Source organism: Amblyomma americanum, chromosome 2 (genome assembly GCF_052857255.1).
Source record: "Amblyomma americanum isolate KBUSLIRL-KWMA chromosome 2, ASM5285725v1, whole genome shotgun sequence".
In the NCBI taxonomy this organism is placed as follows: Eukaryota; Metazoa; Arthropoda; class Arachnida; order Ixodida; family Ixodidae; genus Amblyomma; species Amblyomma americanum.
Window position 1 is genome coordinate 51,610,763 of NC_135498.1, and position 16,722 is coordinate 51,627,484.

The window sequence follows — 16,722 nt, forward strand, 5'->3', positions numbered from 1 at the left end:
CACGCGCCTAGCCGGACAGAAGCAGCCCCCATTTCTGTTATCTTACCGCTTGCCTATATAACCGCTCGCCTTCTTCAATAAAGCGTCATTCATGCACCATGCTTCGTCGTGTCCACATGGTGTCAGAAGTGGCCGGTTAGCGATCGCGCAACGCAACCGGGCAACGTAACCGACGGCAGAAGCACGGCAATCCGGGAGGCCCGGGTAATTTCATCGGACCAGAGCCATGACAGACGCCGAGCAGCACCGCGCCCAGCCTGCCGCCCCCGTCACTTCGCTGCTGCCACCACCGAAGGCCCTGGATACAACGGGAGATGTCTGGCATAGCTGGGAAGCATGGAAGCAAGAGTTCGAGCTCTTCTCAACTGCAACCTACCTGGACCAACAACCGAAAGAGGTACAGGCAGCCACTTTTCTCATCAGTATTGGAGAAGACGCACGCAAAACGTACAGCACTTTCGTATTTGATGCTGGAGAGGATAAAAGCGACATTGCTGTACTGAAGCGAAAGTTTGAAGCGTTCTACAAACCAGCACTAAACCTAGCTTATCACGAGTTTCGATTTGGAAAGCGTGACCAGAAGGAAGACGAACATTTTAACGATTGGTTAACGGAGCTGCGTGTACTAGCAAAAAGCTGTGAATTCGGTGAGCTGGAAGAACGCATGCTAAGAAGCAGAATCATTCTGGGAATGAGAGACAAGAAGCTTCAAGAAACGCTTCTTTCTGAAAATGCTTCCTTGGCCAAAACTGTTGAAATGTGTCGAGCTCGGGAACACGGCAAAGAGCAAAGTGAAGAAATACACTCCAGCAAGAACTGTCAAGTGGACGTCAATGCGGTCCTCCAAATGAAAAGTCGCTGTAACAAATGTGCTCGTGTTCACATCAGTGAAACATGCCCTGCAAAGGGACGCACGTGCTTAAAATGTGGCAAAAGAAATCATTTTGCAGCTGCGTGCAAAACGAAGAGCGCTAACCTCTGCGTGAAAGAGCAAAAAGTGGCGTCACTGGAAGCGAATTCAGACGGACAGGCAGATAATTTCTGGTTGCAAATTTTATCGCCAAGCAGCAAGAAAGACGACCGCTGGACTGCAATCGTGAAAATAGAAGAAACGCCCGTTGCCTGCAAGCTTGATACAGGAGCCAATTGCTCGGTCATATCACGCAGCCAGCTGCAGAAGATAACTCAAAAGCAACCCGAAAACTGCGCTGTCGTGCTGAACACATTTTTTGGCTTTCAGAAAAAAGCAACGAAACGTAGTCACCTTCATGTGACCGGACCCGAGGGAACATTTGAAACGACATTCTTCGTAATGGAAGACGACATACCCGTGACTCTTAGCGGCTCAGTTGCCGAGAAGCTAGGCTTGATTCGCCGAATTGCTTCACTGGAGCACCAAGAGCTGTACGACGTAGTCAAGCCGTATGAAGACGTCTTCTCCGGATTAGGCGAGCTCAAGGGTGTCGTCTACCACTTGAAGCTCAAGCCAGGTTCCCAAGGAGTGGTCAAAGCAGCACGCCGGATTCCGTTCGCACTCGAGGACAGAGTAAAAGCGGAACTGGACAGCATGGAAGCAGCCGGAGTAGTTTCCAAGGTGACCGAGCCAACCGAGTGGTCCAGCCACATGGTTACCGTCATAAAGAACGACAAGGTACGCATATGTCTCGATCCATCTGATTTGAACAAAGCGCTGCTGAGGGAACATTATCCTATGCCAACGCTAGAAGACATCAGGAGCAAGCAACGCTGCTTCTACAACAGAGGTACACGGCCTCTTCCAGAGCTTCGCACTGGCTCGACCGCAACTATGTACAATGTGCCCTCAAGATCATGGTCCCCTGTCACGGTCGTACAGCGGGCTGAGACTCCTCGTGCCTACATCGTCAAAACGGAAGAGGGTCAACAGTTTCAGCGCACAAGAAAACACCTCAATCCGGCTCCTCCTCCCTCGTCTCCAGACCACAAGACTCCCGCGCCGCTGCCAGCTGTGGGAGTCCCAGACACTACAGGGACATCCGAATCTACACAACTCCGCAGGAGTGAACGGAAGCGCCAACCACCACGAAGATACCCGGCGCCTGAGTTCTGAAACTCTACTTGATTCGACGATTAAAAAAAAAAAAAGAGAGAGGGGAGATGTGACGTAGTGCAAGTCATGCACACGCGCCTAGCCGGACAGAAGCAGCCCCCATTTCTGTTATCTTACCGCTTGCCTATATAACCGCTCGCCTTCTTCAATAAAGCGTCATTCATGCACCATGCTTCGTCGTGTCCACACGTAGAAGGGACGTGCGGCGCTGAAAGAGTCAGCTCACTCAAGGACTCATCTCTAACAATCCTCGGATGGAGTAATCGCTGCTCTTTTGAGGTCGAATAGTTGTAGCAACGTAGTTACTCTCGAATGATTAACCCCTGTGGCACTTTTATTCCCTTTCTGTTTGGTGTGAAGAATGACCAATACTCCCTCACGAACTAATCGCGAAGGCGTAACCGGCGTTTGTCGCGAGGCCTAAGTGCTGCAATTAGTCCCGTTTTACCCGGTTTCGGTTTAGAGAGCATGAAGCCTGCGCGGCCCTGTTGCCAGGTGTAGGGCGAGCGTGTGGAGGTGCGCTCACCCGTGGTGCTGCCGTAGAGCGCCGGCTCGAGCGCTTTCCTCTGGCGCGCCCTGAGGAACACCCTGGAGATGGAGCCCCAGGGCGAGCGGCCGTCGCGGCGCTTCTTGGGCTTCCCGGGGGCTCCGCCGCCCCTCGGCGCGCTGTTGTCCGATGAGCCGCTGCTCTGGTAGATCTCCTCGGCCGAGCGAGACAGGCCTGGCAGGGCGGATGACGCCGCCGACACGGGCGACTTCTTCGGGCTGTCCATGGCCCCGCTGCCGCTGCTCGCTGCTGCGTTACACCCGGTACAGGGGAGGAGGAAACGAAAAGAGAATGCGACAGGGAATTTAGAGACTCGAAAATAGACGAGTGACACGCATCCCGTACGGAAATATAAGGCGAGAACTTGCATGGAAAGTTCCGCCCTAATGAGCTAATCATACGGACAGACATGACCACTGGGGGAATGACTTGTCCTGCAGTTCTTGCAGCGGTCTGAGATGGCTAATATGTTGATGTTTGCGGGGGCCATCTAAGCTTCCGGGGTACGTTTCTAGCACGTATCACAAAACGTTTCTACAGTCAGTTGCACAGCCTGATTGACGGACTCTTACGTCAAGAAGCTTAGGATTTACACAGTGATCATTGATAAGGACAGTGGCTGGTGAACAGATGACATACCAGCCACTTTCCTTTTCTGACGGCTATGGTGTACTGCTAAGATTAAAGTGACAGTGATGACTATTGATAGCTCTATGGGGAGAAAGCAGGTGGAAATTAAGGGTTCATCGGCTAAGCGAACTATAGACGTGGTCATCACTTTCGCGCGGCTAAGCATACGCGTTTACCACGAGATCTCATTGTTTTGCTTGAAGCTGCCACCAGCTCTAGAACGCGTGACTTGTGGGAATCGTCAATTGGAGTGTCAATCCCGACTGCTCCGGTTATAGAACGACTAATTAAGAAGAGCGCCCGGCTGACGTGAACACCTCATACCAAGCGAATGTTGTAACGCAAAGGGACAGCGAAGGGGGCAAGGGGAGGAGAGAGGGGTGCTTGTGCAGATTCCCCAAAATTGCATAGTATAGCGAACTAGCCACTACATAGCCCACACCTAGACACATTGTCAGAAGCTAGCATGTCATACATACACTCTAAACACAAATACACCTATATGGGAGTAAAAAGGGAGTAAACTTTCCTCTAGCGGACGCCCTTTTATAACAGGGTGTGCACTAGAGGACAGTTTTACTCTCATTTTACTCCTTTTGTTTAGAGTGTATCTAATTCCTGTTCGCAGAATAAAGACGCATCGTCAAAACGTTTCCTGTTTTAAAGAACGCTTGTGCCACAAGTGGCGGACCCCAAGGCTTCCATGTCTTTCCTCTTTTCGCACGTAATCAGTGCAGTCAAAAAGGTGTTACAACGGTACACGTCTATGAAGGCATGCATGTAGCATTAGGTGGAACAGTTTTCGCCTGCTGTTGGTGCACCCTTCCATTGAAATGACCCCCACACGAGCTTTAACGAGTGGAGGGCTAAGGTAAGCGGCTTATGGATGTCCATATCTACAGCTAAAGCATAGGCAACCATTCCGACACACATGACTGCGGCATATACCGTGGTGGCTGGGGCTGGAGTCGTACGCCAGGGTGACGACGGGCGGCTCGCTTCCAAGAGCGGGACTGCGGCAGCTTCGTCGAGACAGAGTGCCTTGCTGGAAGCCGTTGCTGCTTCCAGCGACGCCCTGAAGGCTCTCCACGTCTGACAGGTACGTCAGCTTTTCCTGAACCTGCACGAGGAAGCGTCGGCCTCAACATCCGGTGCTAACAGACATCAAGTGGCGAATCCCGTGCACATATGCAGCTAATCACACGTGAAACATAACACCTACCTCCCATAGGCATTTTCAACTGTGCGGTCGACGGAGCCTATAGGATCATTTGTTGACAGAAACGACTGCAAAGCGCTGTGCATTTTGTGGTGCTTCTTGTTTGGTTGGTAACAACTTTATTTAAGGTCCTGCAAGCTTTCGCCGACGGGGCCTTAGGTCTCCCACGTGGGGACGTCGAGGTGTTGCCTCGTCGTCGCCTCGCGGGCCTGCTGGACGGCCCAGAGTTGGTCACCGAGGCTGGGGCTGCGCAAGGCAGCGGCCCACCACGGCGGTAGGGTTCCGGAGTTAGCACCGTGCGGGTTTTTGTTACAGTCCCAGAGCATGTGGGTTAAAGTGGCGATATCCGTGTGGCAGACCTTGCATATATTTGTCGGGTATGTGCCGGGGTAGAGCCTGCAGTATCGTTCCGGGTTGGGGAACGTGAGCGTCTGCAGTTGTTTCGCTAAAAATTTTGGCCAGGGCATCCGCTATTGTCGTTGGGTGAATGTAAACTATATGTAGAGGCAAACGGGGCGCTACTTGTACGTGCTGATCGCAAGCAGGTAACGAATGTAGAATTATTTCTGTAAACCGTTCCTCTGAGGCAGATCAACAACTGCGACATCGCTGAAGCACCAAAGCACCGCATGAGCGAGAGCGGCAGGTCCCTCAGCTTTCCGGCCCACCGTAAGTGCGCCACTACATATTTCAGAAGCGAGCTCTTAGCCTGAAGACTTAAAAAAAACGTACGTAACTCATCACGCAAGCATCAACGATTGGTGGGAGTTCACCCCGGAAATCTCAGCTTGTTGCAACAATGAAACCATCGAAGCAGTGAATGCAGTCACGTGGAGTCACGAAATCACCCAGCTTTGCACCCACAAAGCTCGTATACCTGCTGCAGTTGTTCCTGGAGCTGCTTGATCTGGGCCTCCTTGATGCCCAGCTGGGCGCGCAGAGCCACGCTGCGCTCCGCCTCGTCACGTGCGTGTTTCAGCAGGTTCCAGCGCTCGCGGTCACACTCCTCCCGCTCCTGCGCCAGCTGAAACCCCGCACACAGCTGTCAACAAGGACCCTGGTGTTTTTTTGGTTTGTTAACCTTTATTGAACAGTAAAGTGGCCGAAGGCCCGAGGTCGGGGGGTCGGCCAGAACTCCTTGGAATCTGGCAGCCTCTAGAGCAGGACTAATCAGTGTGCGTTGGTCGTCCAGGGCAGAGCAGCGTAGGCGAGCCTCCCAAGTGTGGCATTTACATGGGCGTAGGGGTATATTGCCGCGGGCAAGTCCAGACCACATGAGAGAGGTCTGCTGAAAGACCGCAGTGGCTACACGTCGGGGCATAACATTGAAGAAAGATGATATATCTCTTGGGATTCGGAAAAGTGTTCGTTTGTGGAAGCTACGGGCCCATAGCACATCCAGGGACTGACAAAGGTCACTGCAATTATAACAGTGCACGCCTGGCGTCCACTGTTGTACTGCTTGCGAATGATGCCAAGCACTCTAGAAGGAATGGCGAGGGTATGGGAACTAGTGGGAGGTAATAGAAGCTTTACTCGTGTGCAGGACTTGTTCTGTGCCTGCCCTAATATGCGGACAGTAGGATCAATGAGCTCTCTCTCGCCGTGCTAGGTTGTAGAGTATTAGTGAGAGGAGGAAATTTTTGGCATGAACTTTGCGGACGATGTGTTCGTGCCCTGTGTTGAGGGACCAATGTGTATTGGTATCCACAATTTCTTCATAGGTGACAAAATGCGAAGTACGTGTATTAAAGATGTTGCAATAGTTCCAAATAAAACACGAGAAAGAGGCCCCGCATAGAACAGCCGGCTATTGCAGAGAAAAGACTATTGCAGCCTTGATCTCATATGTCCAAAATGTGCGCGCAAAATTTTGGGAGTCCAAACCTACGTAATGGATTTTGTCGCGAGATATGGAATGCCTATGGGATTAATGGTCATTGCAATCTATACAAATAAGGCGACATGTACTCTTGACTTTTCCCAGGGCATTTCATGCACAGACTCGGCACTGAATCCATGCACACGTATACCTGTTTGAGGCTGTGGTCACTGTCGTGCATGCGCTGTTCGTAGTTTCGGATGAAGTCGCGCAGTTCCTTCTCCTTGTCTTCCAGCGTGCCGTAGAGCTGCTTCATCTGGTTCAGCAGGTCGAACTTCTCCGCCTTCAGACGCTTGCGGTCTTGCTTCAGGGCTGTGAACGGAGCGCCATCGAAGAAACCGTAAGCGCTCGACAGCGCGCACCCTTGGAAAATAGTTGAGGGGATAATAGCCTGATACCGGTGTGCAGGCTAGGGACAAAGAAACAGTGGATAAAAGGAAGGTGTCTCAGTGTAGCGCACCACGGCCCTCTTTCAGAAGGCGTCCCAAGCATGCGGTAAGAAGGCTGAAGATTCAATGACGGGCGCACGGAAGGTAGACAGGAGAGAAAGGAGAGGAAAAAAAGCGCTGCAAGCGCTGCTCTGCCATCTACCGGGAGGTTAGCTATTGAGCAGCGAAGCGTAGCAGAGGACGTCACGGTTCACAAACGCGGCTCTCTTAAAGTCCCGTGGTAAGTTTGGAGCCCAGCAACGGTTTAAGCAGGCATCAAAGGAAAGTGGTTAAAGGCGAAGTTCTTCAAGAGTCTTCTGCCGGGCTCACAGTCTAATGAGAGCGTAACGAGGTTTAAAAAAAACTGCGAGACGTGACGCACAAGACAGGAAATGCAATGAACGCTGGGACACAAAAAGTTGGAGTGAAGTGTTACTCTTCAGAGCTTGCGAAAACAAATTTAGAGCAAGGATGTGCTTCTTGGTTTCTTCTCTGAAGCGTCACAGAGAACGGCGTGCGCCAGTGAGGCTCAACTTTGGCGTCTGACAGTCTAAGATCGGCTTAATAATAATGGACTATCGAAAAACGCGAGAGAGTTTTCTGTTGTCACAACAGATATTCCTGTAGTATTTTGTAACCTCAGAATACAAATTCTTGTAGTGACAATAAGATTTTATGTAGTATTGAGCAGTCTCCTGTCGTAACGACAGAGCCAGTTCTGTCGCAACAACAGACAACTTCACAATAGTACAGGAAAATCTGTAGTAACGACAAGACAGCAAAAATTCCTATTGTGCTTTGGGACCGGTTCTGTCGTATATTTCCCCTTATCGTACTTATCACAATACAATACAATTACAGACAGTGATAAGGAAAAATGTGTGTGTGGGGGGGGGGGGGGGGGGGGCGGGGGCACTTAAGCTCGGCCTTAAGGGTATGACGCTATATTAATGGGTTTACGTTCACATATGCAGATTGGTCATTTTCTACTTTGCAATCATCGATCTCTTGAGGCAGGGGACTCATACCACTCCTGGCGCAGTGGTGCAGCGGTTAAGCGGTTAAGCTATGCACCACTGCCCCGGCAGGTGGCTGTGGCAAACACAGCCACCGGTGGGCCTTGTGAGCCCCAGGTTGCTCTTCCCGAGCGACCTCTCGCGGCCAATCATTAATGTGACTGCCACCTGCCACGGTGGGCAATTTGCTCATATTAAGCTGGGCTGGTTGTGGGTGTCAAAAAAGGTAACGTTACCTAAGTAGACCACCTGCCTCCTAGGTTGCTCCTACGGGGATTTTTTTGCGGATTTTTCGCTCACGGCCAACGACGCCGACAACGGCGCCGGCTTTTCTGCGACACAGGGCCCTTGACTCCATCGTGTTAAAACATGATACGCGGTGCAACCGTGCGAAGCTTATGTGCACAGCTTGCTTCTGGGAGTGTGTCTGGTACTACAAATTGAATCAAATTTATTCCAGCATGATATTACATTTGACGTGTTTTATATCGAAGGAGTCCCCAAGGTAATATAACCGTAAGCGGGACCTCTTTCTTGAATTGGCAACATGGGAAAAAAAAGAAGCATCAGCAGACAAGGCTCAAAACAATAAGTTAAAGCGTTAGCTTCGATTAAAAAAAAAGCTTCCTTAATTTCCTTTTAAAAAACCGCGAAAGCGTTGTTTCGTTTAGCTGGTTAGTTAACTCCTTCAAAAAGAGAAAAAAAAAAACGTTGCTGCATTTTGCTCCCATAGTAAGAATGCACAGTAATAAACCTGACCTCAAAAAGCACCTAAAAAAAAAGCCAGCTTGTTTGACCACTTTTGTCTCCTACAATACAACACAATGCAATACAAAACAAAACAATACATTACAATACAATGCAATACAATACAATTACAGACAGGGATAAGAAAAAATGTAGGGGACACTTCAGCTCGGCCTTAAGGGTATGACGCGATATTAATGGCTTTACGTTATTAATGGGCCGCGGCGGTCGTATTTCGATGGTGGCGAAATTCTAGAGGTCCGTGTACTGTGCGATGTCAGCGCAAGTTAAAGAACCCCAGGTGGTCGAAATTTCCGGAGCCCTCCACTACGGCGTCTCTCATAGCCTGAGTCGCATTGGGACGTTAAACCCCCATAAACCACAAACCGCTTTCGTCTCTTACACTACTTCTCTCTCTTCATCATTTCCCTCTCCTTTCAAGCTCACCTGGATAACTCTGATAACCTATTCTGCAACCTGTAACTGTGGTCGTGCTAAACGTGACAATGTGCAGGTAGATCCAACATGGAAGGAAACACTCAGTGTCCACAAAAGAGAGAATGATGTTCGTAATTCGACACTGAAACTAAAAATGTCTCATTATCTACTCGCAGGAAGACAATCTTGGACAAACGGAAAAACGCCCTTTCCAATCGTACTTATGGTCGGACAAAGATAATGTGTTCCGTTTCATATTCAGTGCACGCTTTTAAAGACGTGAATGATATTCGTTGTTCTTCAGGTGAGCTCATAATCGAAGCGAGCTCCGAGGTAGGGACGCAAAAGTTGCCGCCATGTCCAGGCTCAAAAGTGGGTTAAAGCGTGGCTTCCAAGGCCTGCTGCGCATTATTCATTAATTACAAACAATGCGAGCACCAAAAACGCACTCGCATGTCGTACCAAGTGTGCTCGTGCTTGAAACCACTTGAAAGAAAATTCCGGCCTGCGCCCTGGCGTAACCTTGCCTGTCTCTTCCCACACTCTGCCAGAAATTACCTTTTCGCAACGAGAACAGCGGCCGTGAAAAAACAAAGAAAAAGTTCTATACCCTGTCAGCTTTTTTTTTTTTTTCAGTTTCATGCTCCATCGCGTGCTTTACCTTATAAAACTTAATTACTGTAATAAAACGCCAGGATACAGCGGAGGTACAGCCCAGCTGGGACTTTCAATCATTCAGCATTAGTACGCGAGTATACGTGTAGCGAGGCTGAGGCTTTTGTAACACAACAAGAAGTTTCAAGTGAGTCTTTGTCTGCTTTCCGACGTTGCACCAATTTGCTGCCACATGCATAATAGAAACAGCGTAGCCTGATCGATGCGACGAGCGTGCCCAGAGGAACAACTGAAATTGATGGTTGCCGTATAAGCAAGGCCGGCTCTTCGCAGAGCAAGAATGTGCAGCGTATAATTCAAAGGAGAGAGAGAGATTATATCTTCGCGTTATCAGGAACTCGAGACGGCGCTCTAGTTCGGTTCGTTCACCACCACGTGGCGCACGCCAAGAAATTAAGGGGTGTGTTTCTTGCTGTAAAAAAAAAAAATGCACGGCGCTAGCGTACAGGTTCGATCTGAGAACCTCTTCGTCTGTGCGATGCAGGGGGTAAGATCCCTCGATGTGTGGACTTGACGTGCACTGCGCCCGTGCGTGGACGCACTGGCTTATAATAAGCTCTGCAGATGTGAAATGAAATGTGGCAACATTGTCGTGAAAAATAATTTTCGGCAATTTTTTTTTTCCTGTCGGTTTCGAGAAACACGGCGTTGAATAATGGAATGCCAAGTCCCTGTTACATTTTAAGCCGCTGAAAAAAAGTGATTGGAGTTGTAGAAACAAACACGGTATTTTATCTCACCCAAGTGGGCTATAAATTTTCGCTGTTTCCATGAACGCGCAACGTTTAAATTCTAAATGGTTTTGGAACAAACGTTAGGCGAGGCACCGAGACGCCGGAATACCTTTGGCGTGTTCGGGAGATACCTAGAACCGTAAATCCTGTGGCAAAGCCCAGTCAGGTATATGTACGACTAGTTACCCGAGATGCATAGTAGTGCAAGCAAGGCTCCTTTTTATTAATTTAAACTAGTTATACCAAAGAACGCACTTCTCCCATTGGCTGCGCAGGCCGCAAGGCTTAGCCGCGCTATAGTTAGTAGCTGCCCCAGATTTCTGATAAGAGAGTAAAAAAAAACTGGAGGGGGACATTTAAGCTCCGCCTTGAAGTATATATGACACGATATCGTTAATAGATTAATGCCCATATATGCGGAATTGGTCATTCTCTACTTCACATTCATAGCTCGCTGGGAGTCCTCATACCACTACCGACGCAGTGGTGCAGCGGTTAAGCGATGTGCCCCTGCCCAGGCAGGTGGCTGTCTCAAACACAGCCACCGGTACAGGGCTTGTGAGACCCAGGTTGCCCTTCCCAAGCAACCTCTCGCGCACAATCCTTAATTTAACTGCCACCCTTCAAGGTGGACCGTTTTCTCACAATCCGGTGGGCAGCTTGTAATGACGTCACAAGATCCCATGACCTAGGTGGCCCGCATAGGTTGTTTCTCAGCAGACGACGACGACGACGGGTTTCCAACTGAGCGGGACTCTTAACGCTTTGGCGTTAATGACAAGCGTCGGAGCATCCACGCTATAAGCGCAGTACATAGTAACTAACGAATATTATGAGCTTGAAAGCTTCGAGAACGTGCTTTGTATCCTTCACTTGATTACCATCGTGAATAAATAATGCGTGGAAAAAAAAGTCAGGGCTCTGTAGTGTCATCTAAGTGACCACGCTAACAGCTGGCGGTTCCCAAGAGGTGCCATGGAAGCGATATTAACCAAAGTGTCAGGAAAGGAGGAATCTGCTCGACTAACGTGTCTTCACGGCAACGCGCTGTTGTGTTCGTAATGCGTGACGACAGGAAGTGCAGTAAAAATGTTCACATAAATGAAACTTTTCCATAGTTTTGTGCAGTAAAGGAGTGAGCAAGAGAAATTTAAACTATATTACTTATTCGTTAAAAAAAAGTCAGAAAGAGGACGAAATCGTCAAATTCGCGAGGGAACGGCGATGTCAATTCTTTTAAATGTTTTTTTTTTCATATCGTAGCATGCGTACACGCTGCATCTTAGAACCCTAGTAAAGACTGAATGAGCCACCGCGTTACCAAGTCAGGTTGGATTTCAAACATGTAACGTAAAGATAGAAATAGAAATTGGTGAAAAATACAAGCTCGCTATTTCCCTCCTGTTCAGGTTCCCACACGATGCATGTACAAGCACTGTTACATTGCCACAGGTTTGATTTGACTTTTTTTATTTAGCCTGCAGGATATGTGGCATTTTAAACATGCTCCTTTATATGCTGCCTTGAGCGTGCGTGCGTGTGTGCGTGCGTGCATGCGTGCATTCCCCTACACCAGAGCGCTCCCCGCCTTCCTATGACGCTGGCATCGAGGTGGGACAGTCGATTACAATTATTTGCACTGGAAGGGTACCAAATTTTTGCTAATTCGAATTAAGAGGAGCCCGACCGGACTTCTTTTCGTAAACGTTATGTTCACAGGGTCAACGCATCCGTTCGAATAAACCGGAAGTTTAATGAGATTCCAGTGCTGTAGTAGTGGTATAGGTGGCTGAGGGAAACAAAGTAGAAAGGCCGCATGGTAACGCCAAGCGCGAAAGCACTGGCGAATGATGAAAAGCACTGTGCAAAGCCGCTCTAATAGGCAGCTCTGCTGTGCAGGACGCCACGCCGCCTCATGAGGCGTGGAATGCAGCCAGGAATGCAGCCAGCTGCAGCTGGCTGCATTCCTGTGCGCAACGTACCGGACAGGGCGTCCCTGGCGCTGTTGAGTTCGGCCTGCATCCTCTCCTGTTCCTCCTGGGTGCAGATCCTCTGCTTCTCCTGGACCGCCCTCAACTCGTCCAGCTCCTTCTGCAAGTTGAGGTTGTGCTGCGCCAGCTGCCGCTTGTCTTCCCGCAGTCGCTGAAGGCGCTCCTCGAGCGGGAGAGAGTCGTCGTCGTGCGCTGTCCCGCTGCTGTCCTCCTCATCCTCGCGACCTCCTTCGCCGTTGACGCGCCTGAACGAGTTGGTGCACGTCGTGGTCACCTCGTCCGTCTGCACGCTCACGGCGGCCTTGGACTCCCGGTAGCCGTCTTCCAGGAGGCCCTCTGCGATCGACCGCCCAGAGCGATGGTTCGTCACTATACCAGCGCTTTCCCATAAACATCGAGGGCAAAATATATACTGGATGTGTCATCACGCCACTCGGTGAGATACTTAAGAGTTTTAGCATACCGAAGACCTACTACTAGAGACGTAATTAACCAGACTGGCCGGTTGTCCAAGCGCGCATGCGCAATGGTAATGTGCGCATCCTCACCTCACCCGGATACTGAGCCTGCGCAGCACACAGTAGTTCCGCTATATTGGGAGGCGAGCTGTGTTTTTTTTTTTTTCGCAATTTCAATACGTTCTTGCGACCTTCCAGCTGCCCAGGGAAGGTTTTCGTGCAAGTCTCCTGCCTAATGCGGCACCGGTAGTAACGATTAAGCGACTCATTGGTCTATCGGTCAACGAACTAGTCGGCCGTATGGATATACAGTCGAACCTCGTTATAACGAAACGGTCTATAACAAAATAACGGATATAACGAAGGAATGACGATTCCCCTTTGAAGCTTGGTCAACACGGGCTATAACGAAGCTACCGCTATAGTAAAGTAATCGCCGGGCCCCTTCAACTTCGTTATAACGAGGTTACCGTCCCACCTCTTTATAATGAAACGGCTTACAACGAAATATTAGATATAACGAAGGAATGTCGATTCATCTTGGAAGCTTGGTCAGCACGGGGTATAACGAAGTAATCGTCGGGCCCCTTCAACTTCGTTATAACGAGGTTACCGCCCCTCCTCTTTATAATGAAACGGTTCATAACGAAATATTGGATATAAAGAAGGAATGACGATTCCTCTTGGAAGCTTGGTCAACACGGGCTATAACGAAGTAATCGTCGACCCCTTCAACTTCGTTATTACGAGGTTCGACGGTTGCACTTAAAACTGAAAGGAGTAAAAAGGAAGTAAGTTCTCCTCTTTTATAAAAGAAGGTGCTCTAGAGGACAACCTACTCCTTTTTGCTCCCATACAGGCGCATTAATGTTTAGAGTGGCCGTTTCGCACCTTGGCATCGAGGGCAGGCTTTCAGAAGACAGGGCATGATCTGCTGCGGGATGTTGGGCGGGCACGACGAAGACATGGGGGCCGGCGGCGGAGGAGGGTCGCCGGAGGAGGAGAGGGAAGAAGGCGAAGCGTATCCCGCGTTCGAGCACAGGAAAGCGGTGTTGGCCGACGGTATCTGCACGGCCGCGGCCATGCTCGAGATGCGGCTGTTGGTGTCCTGGAGCTCGGCACGCAGCTGCGACACTTCCTGGTGAGCCTGCAGAGGGAGCAGAGAGTAATAATACAATGAAATACGTGAGCACTCGAGGAAGTGGGCAAGAGTGGAAGGATATAATTAATAATAATAATAATTGGTTTTTTGGGGAAAGGAAATGGCGCAGTATCTGTCTCATATATCTTTGGACACCTGAACCGCGCCTTAAGGGAAGGGGAAAGGAGGGAGTGAAAGAAAAAAAGGAAGAAAGAGGTGCCGTAGTGGAGGGCTCCGGGATAATTTCGACCACCTGGGGATCTTTAACGTGCACTGACATCGCACAGCACACGGGCGCCTTAGCGTTTTTCCTCCATAAAAACGCAGCCGCCGCGGTCGGGTTCGAACCCGGGAACTCCGGATCAGTAGTCGAGCGCCCTAACCACTGAGCCACCGCGTCCCCGAACCTCTTTAAGCGCGAGCTTTGCTTTTACGACTTACGGGGACACCAATAAACTGTGCTGATTAGCAACAGACCGCGTCCAACTACGGGATAGAGAGAAAGAAATCATTTAATGAAAAGCAGAGAATTTAGCCGGCGTTTAAAAATCGCTCGCACGCTACTCTGCGTGGGGAATGGAATTGGGGAGAGAAAGACGGAAGGAGAGGGGTGTAGAAATGTTAAAGCTAAAGGAATTTAACGATAATTTGAGTAATGACGTGACGCTAAAAATGTTCAGTCGTGCTTAAATAAACACGAGTGACTCGGGCTGCTGTACGGTATGTGGCGCACTGTCACTTTGTTCTATTAAAAGGCAGGCCGTAAGATGCACAACGTATAGGATATAGCTACACTTCAAATATTGCCCTCACTCTAAAGCCCGGGGTGTAGCAAAGAATAATTAAGCACAACAAAATGCCGACCATCCCATCACTAATGCCACAGTTAACTGTGTGAAGTGCCTTGGAGCTTAGCGCGACACACGCGGCATAAGTGACTTTAATGGAGACAAACGTCAGCTCGTTCGCACATAGTGAACTGGCGCACATTTATATACACTGTCACGTGGCGGCAAGCCGCATAACAGGACATGATGGATGCCGTGACGTTGCACAACCGCACAAGAGTCAGTCTAGCGTGAGCTGTCGGGCCCGCGCCAGAGCACACAGCGATTCATTTTTGCACGAACACGAATATACACGCACACATGATATAAGAGAATTGCAGCACAAAAAAGAGACAGAGAAAGGGGAGAGAAAGGCGAGAGAAGGAAAGAATAATTAAGGCGTTATGTAAATGGTGCACTCTATTATTTTGTCCGAGGACAGCACTCATGACAGAAAGAAAAAAAATGAATTCAGAATAATTATAATAATAATTGGTTTTTTGGGGAAAGGAAATTGCGCAGTATCTGTCTCATATATTGTTGGACACCTGAACAGCGCCGTAAGGGAAGGGATAAAGGAGGGAGTGAAGGAAGAAAGAGGTGCCGTAGTGGAGGGCTCCGGAATAATTTCGACCACCTGGGGATCTTTAACGTGCACTGACATCGCACAGCACACGGGCGCCTTAGCGTTTTTCCTCCATAAAAACGCAGCCGCCGCGGTCGGGTTCGAACCCGGGAACTCGAATTCAGAAGGAAGGTGAATTTAAATGTCCACTGGACACGCAATGAATTTTTCTGTACTGAATATATACATAAAACAAAAATACAAAAGCGCGACTCATTTCCAAATCAAATCACAACGTGCCCCAGGCGGCACTTACAAGAAAAAAGAAAAGGAGGCGCTTTACTAAACAAGAGGTAATTACTGTTAACAACAACTGACTGCAACTACTTCGGCACTTGGCACATTCACAGCTCAAATGATGTGAGCCAGGGAAGAGTCCTCAAAATGCATTGTCAATGTATTCTTTCTCTCTTCCTTTTTTTTTTTTTGCACGGACAAAGCCACGTTCAGAAGACAAGACACGTGTCTAGAACGACCGAACTGTGTGTTCCGCAGCTCCCAAAGCTGCTGCGACCAGGAAGACAAAAAAAATCACGATGAAATCCTATAAGTCTAAAAGCGCATGCTCATATCCAGATCATTTTTAACTAAACGTTATCGCTACGAATGCCGTGTTCTAGGTAAGCGTTTCGCCCTCTGCGCGTACAAGTGCGGATATAAGTAAACGGAGCACGCTATTCCAGTCTAGGTGCAACCACGCCTTCCCTATCGGAAAGGAAGGGGCACTGCTTGATCATAAGAAAGCGTTGTGTTGCGTTGCGTTATGTTTTGTGGCACATAGGCAACCAAGGCGATCACCCGCTACCATCATTCATCACTACTAGCCTTTCTATCATCCACTATCCATTGCCAGACATCCCCTACCAGCATGCGCATAACGTAGCCGACGATTTCAATTAGGCAACACGTGAAAGATGTTAAAAGGCAACAGTGTGCTCAGTTTACTTTACCGCACCTGTAAGTGTTCAACCTTGCCCCCCCCCCCCCCCCCCACCAAAAAAAAACGAACAAAAAAAAAACGAAGAGGGCAGCTATTTGGTAAATCGTTAAAGTCAACTGCGGAGGTTTAGAATTCGACGAACTTAAAAAGGCCAAATGGGTGAAGCCTGCAGATAAAGCATGTGAAGTCCTTTCGGGCTAGCACTTGAAATGGTGACGTAATCATCGATATAAATCGCGATGGCCTTCGAGCTTCTCCGCAGCGCAGAGCGTCAAGTGAGGACCGTGCGATGCCGTCTTTCCCGATCCCGGTACATTTCCAACTCATAAGCGCTT

At 49.3% G+C, this 16,722-nt stretch overlaps 1 protein-coding gene across 9 annotated transcripts in view; it reads right to left on the reverse strand.

Annotated features, from left to right (window-relative positions):
- Liprin-gamma (liprin protein kazrin) overlaps window positions 1–16,722 on the reverse strand; it is a 166,140-nt gene that overhangs the window by 17,295 nt on the left and 132,123 nt on the right. For 7 of the 9 annotated variants that reach the window (XR_013312576.1, XR_013312577.1, XR_013312574.1 and 4 more), the window contains exons 3-8: window positions 13,746–14,001; window positions 12,388–12,732; window positions 6,519–6,679; window positions 5,363–5,509; window positions 4,215–4,386; window positions 2,616–2,885 (exon numbers count right to left, since the gene is read on the reverse strand). Coding sequence is in view for 4 of the 9 variants with exons in the window: in XM_077654314.1 (XP_077510440.1) it covers window positions 2,616–2,885; window positions 4,215–4,386; window positions 5,363–5,509; window positions 6,519–6,679; window positions 12,388–12,732; window positions 13,746–14,001 (1,351 nt within the window). In the remaining 5 variants the exon portion in view is untranslated. The remainder of the gene's footprint in view (window positions 1–2,615; window positions 2,886–4,214; window positions 4,387–5,362; window positions 5,510–6,518; window positions 6,680–12,387; window positions 12,733–13,745; window positions 14,002–16,722) is intronic. The other 2 variants (XR_013312578.1, XM_077654311.1) reach the window with 1 other exon arrangement.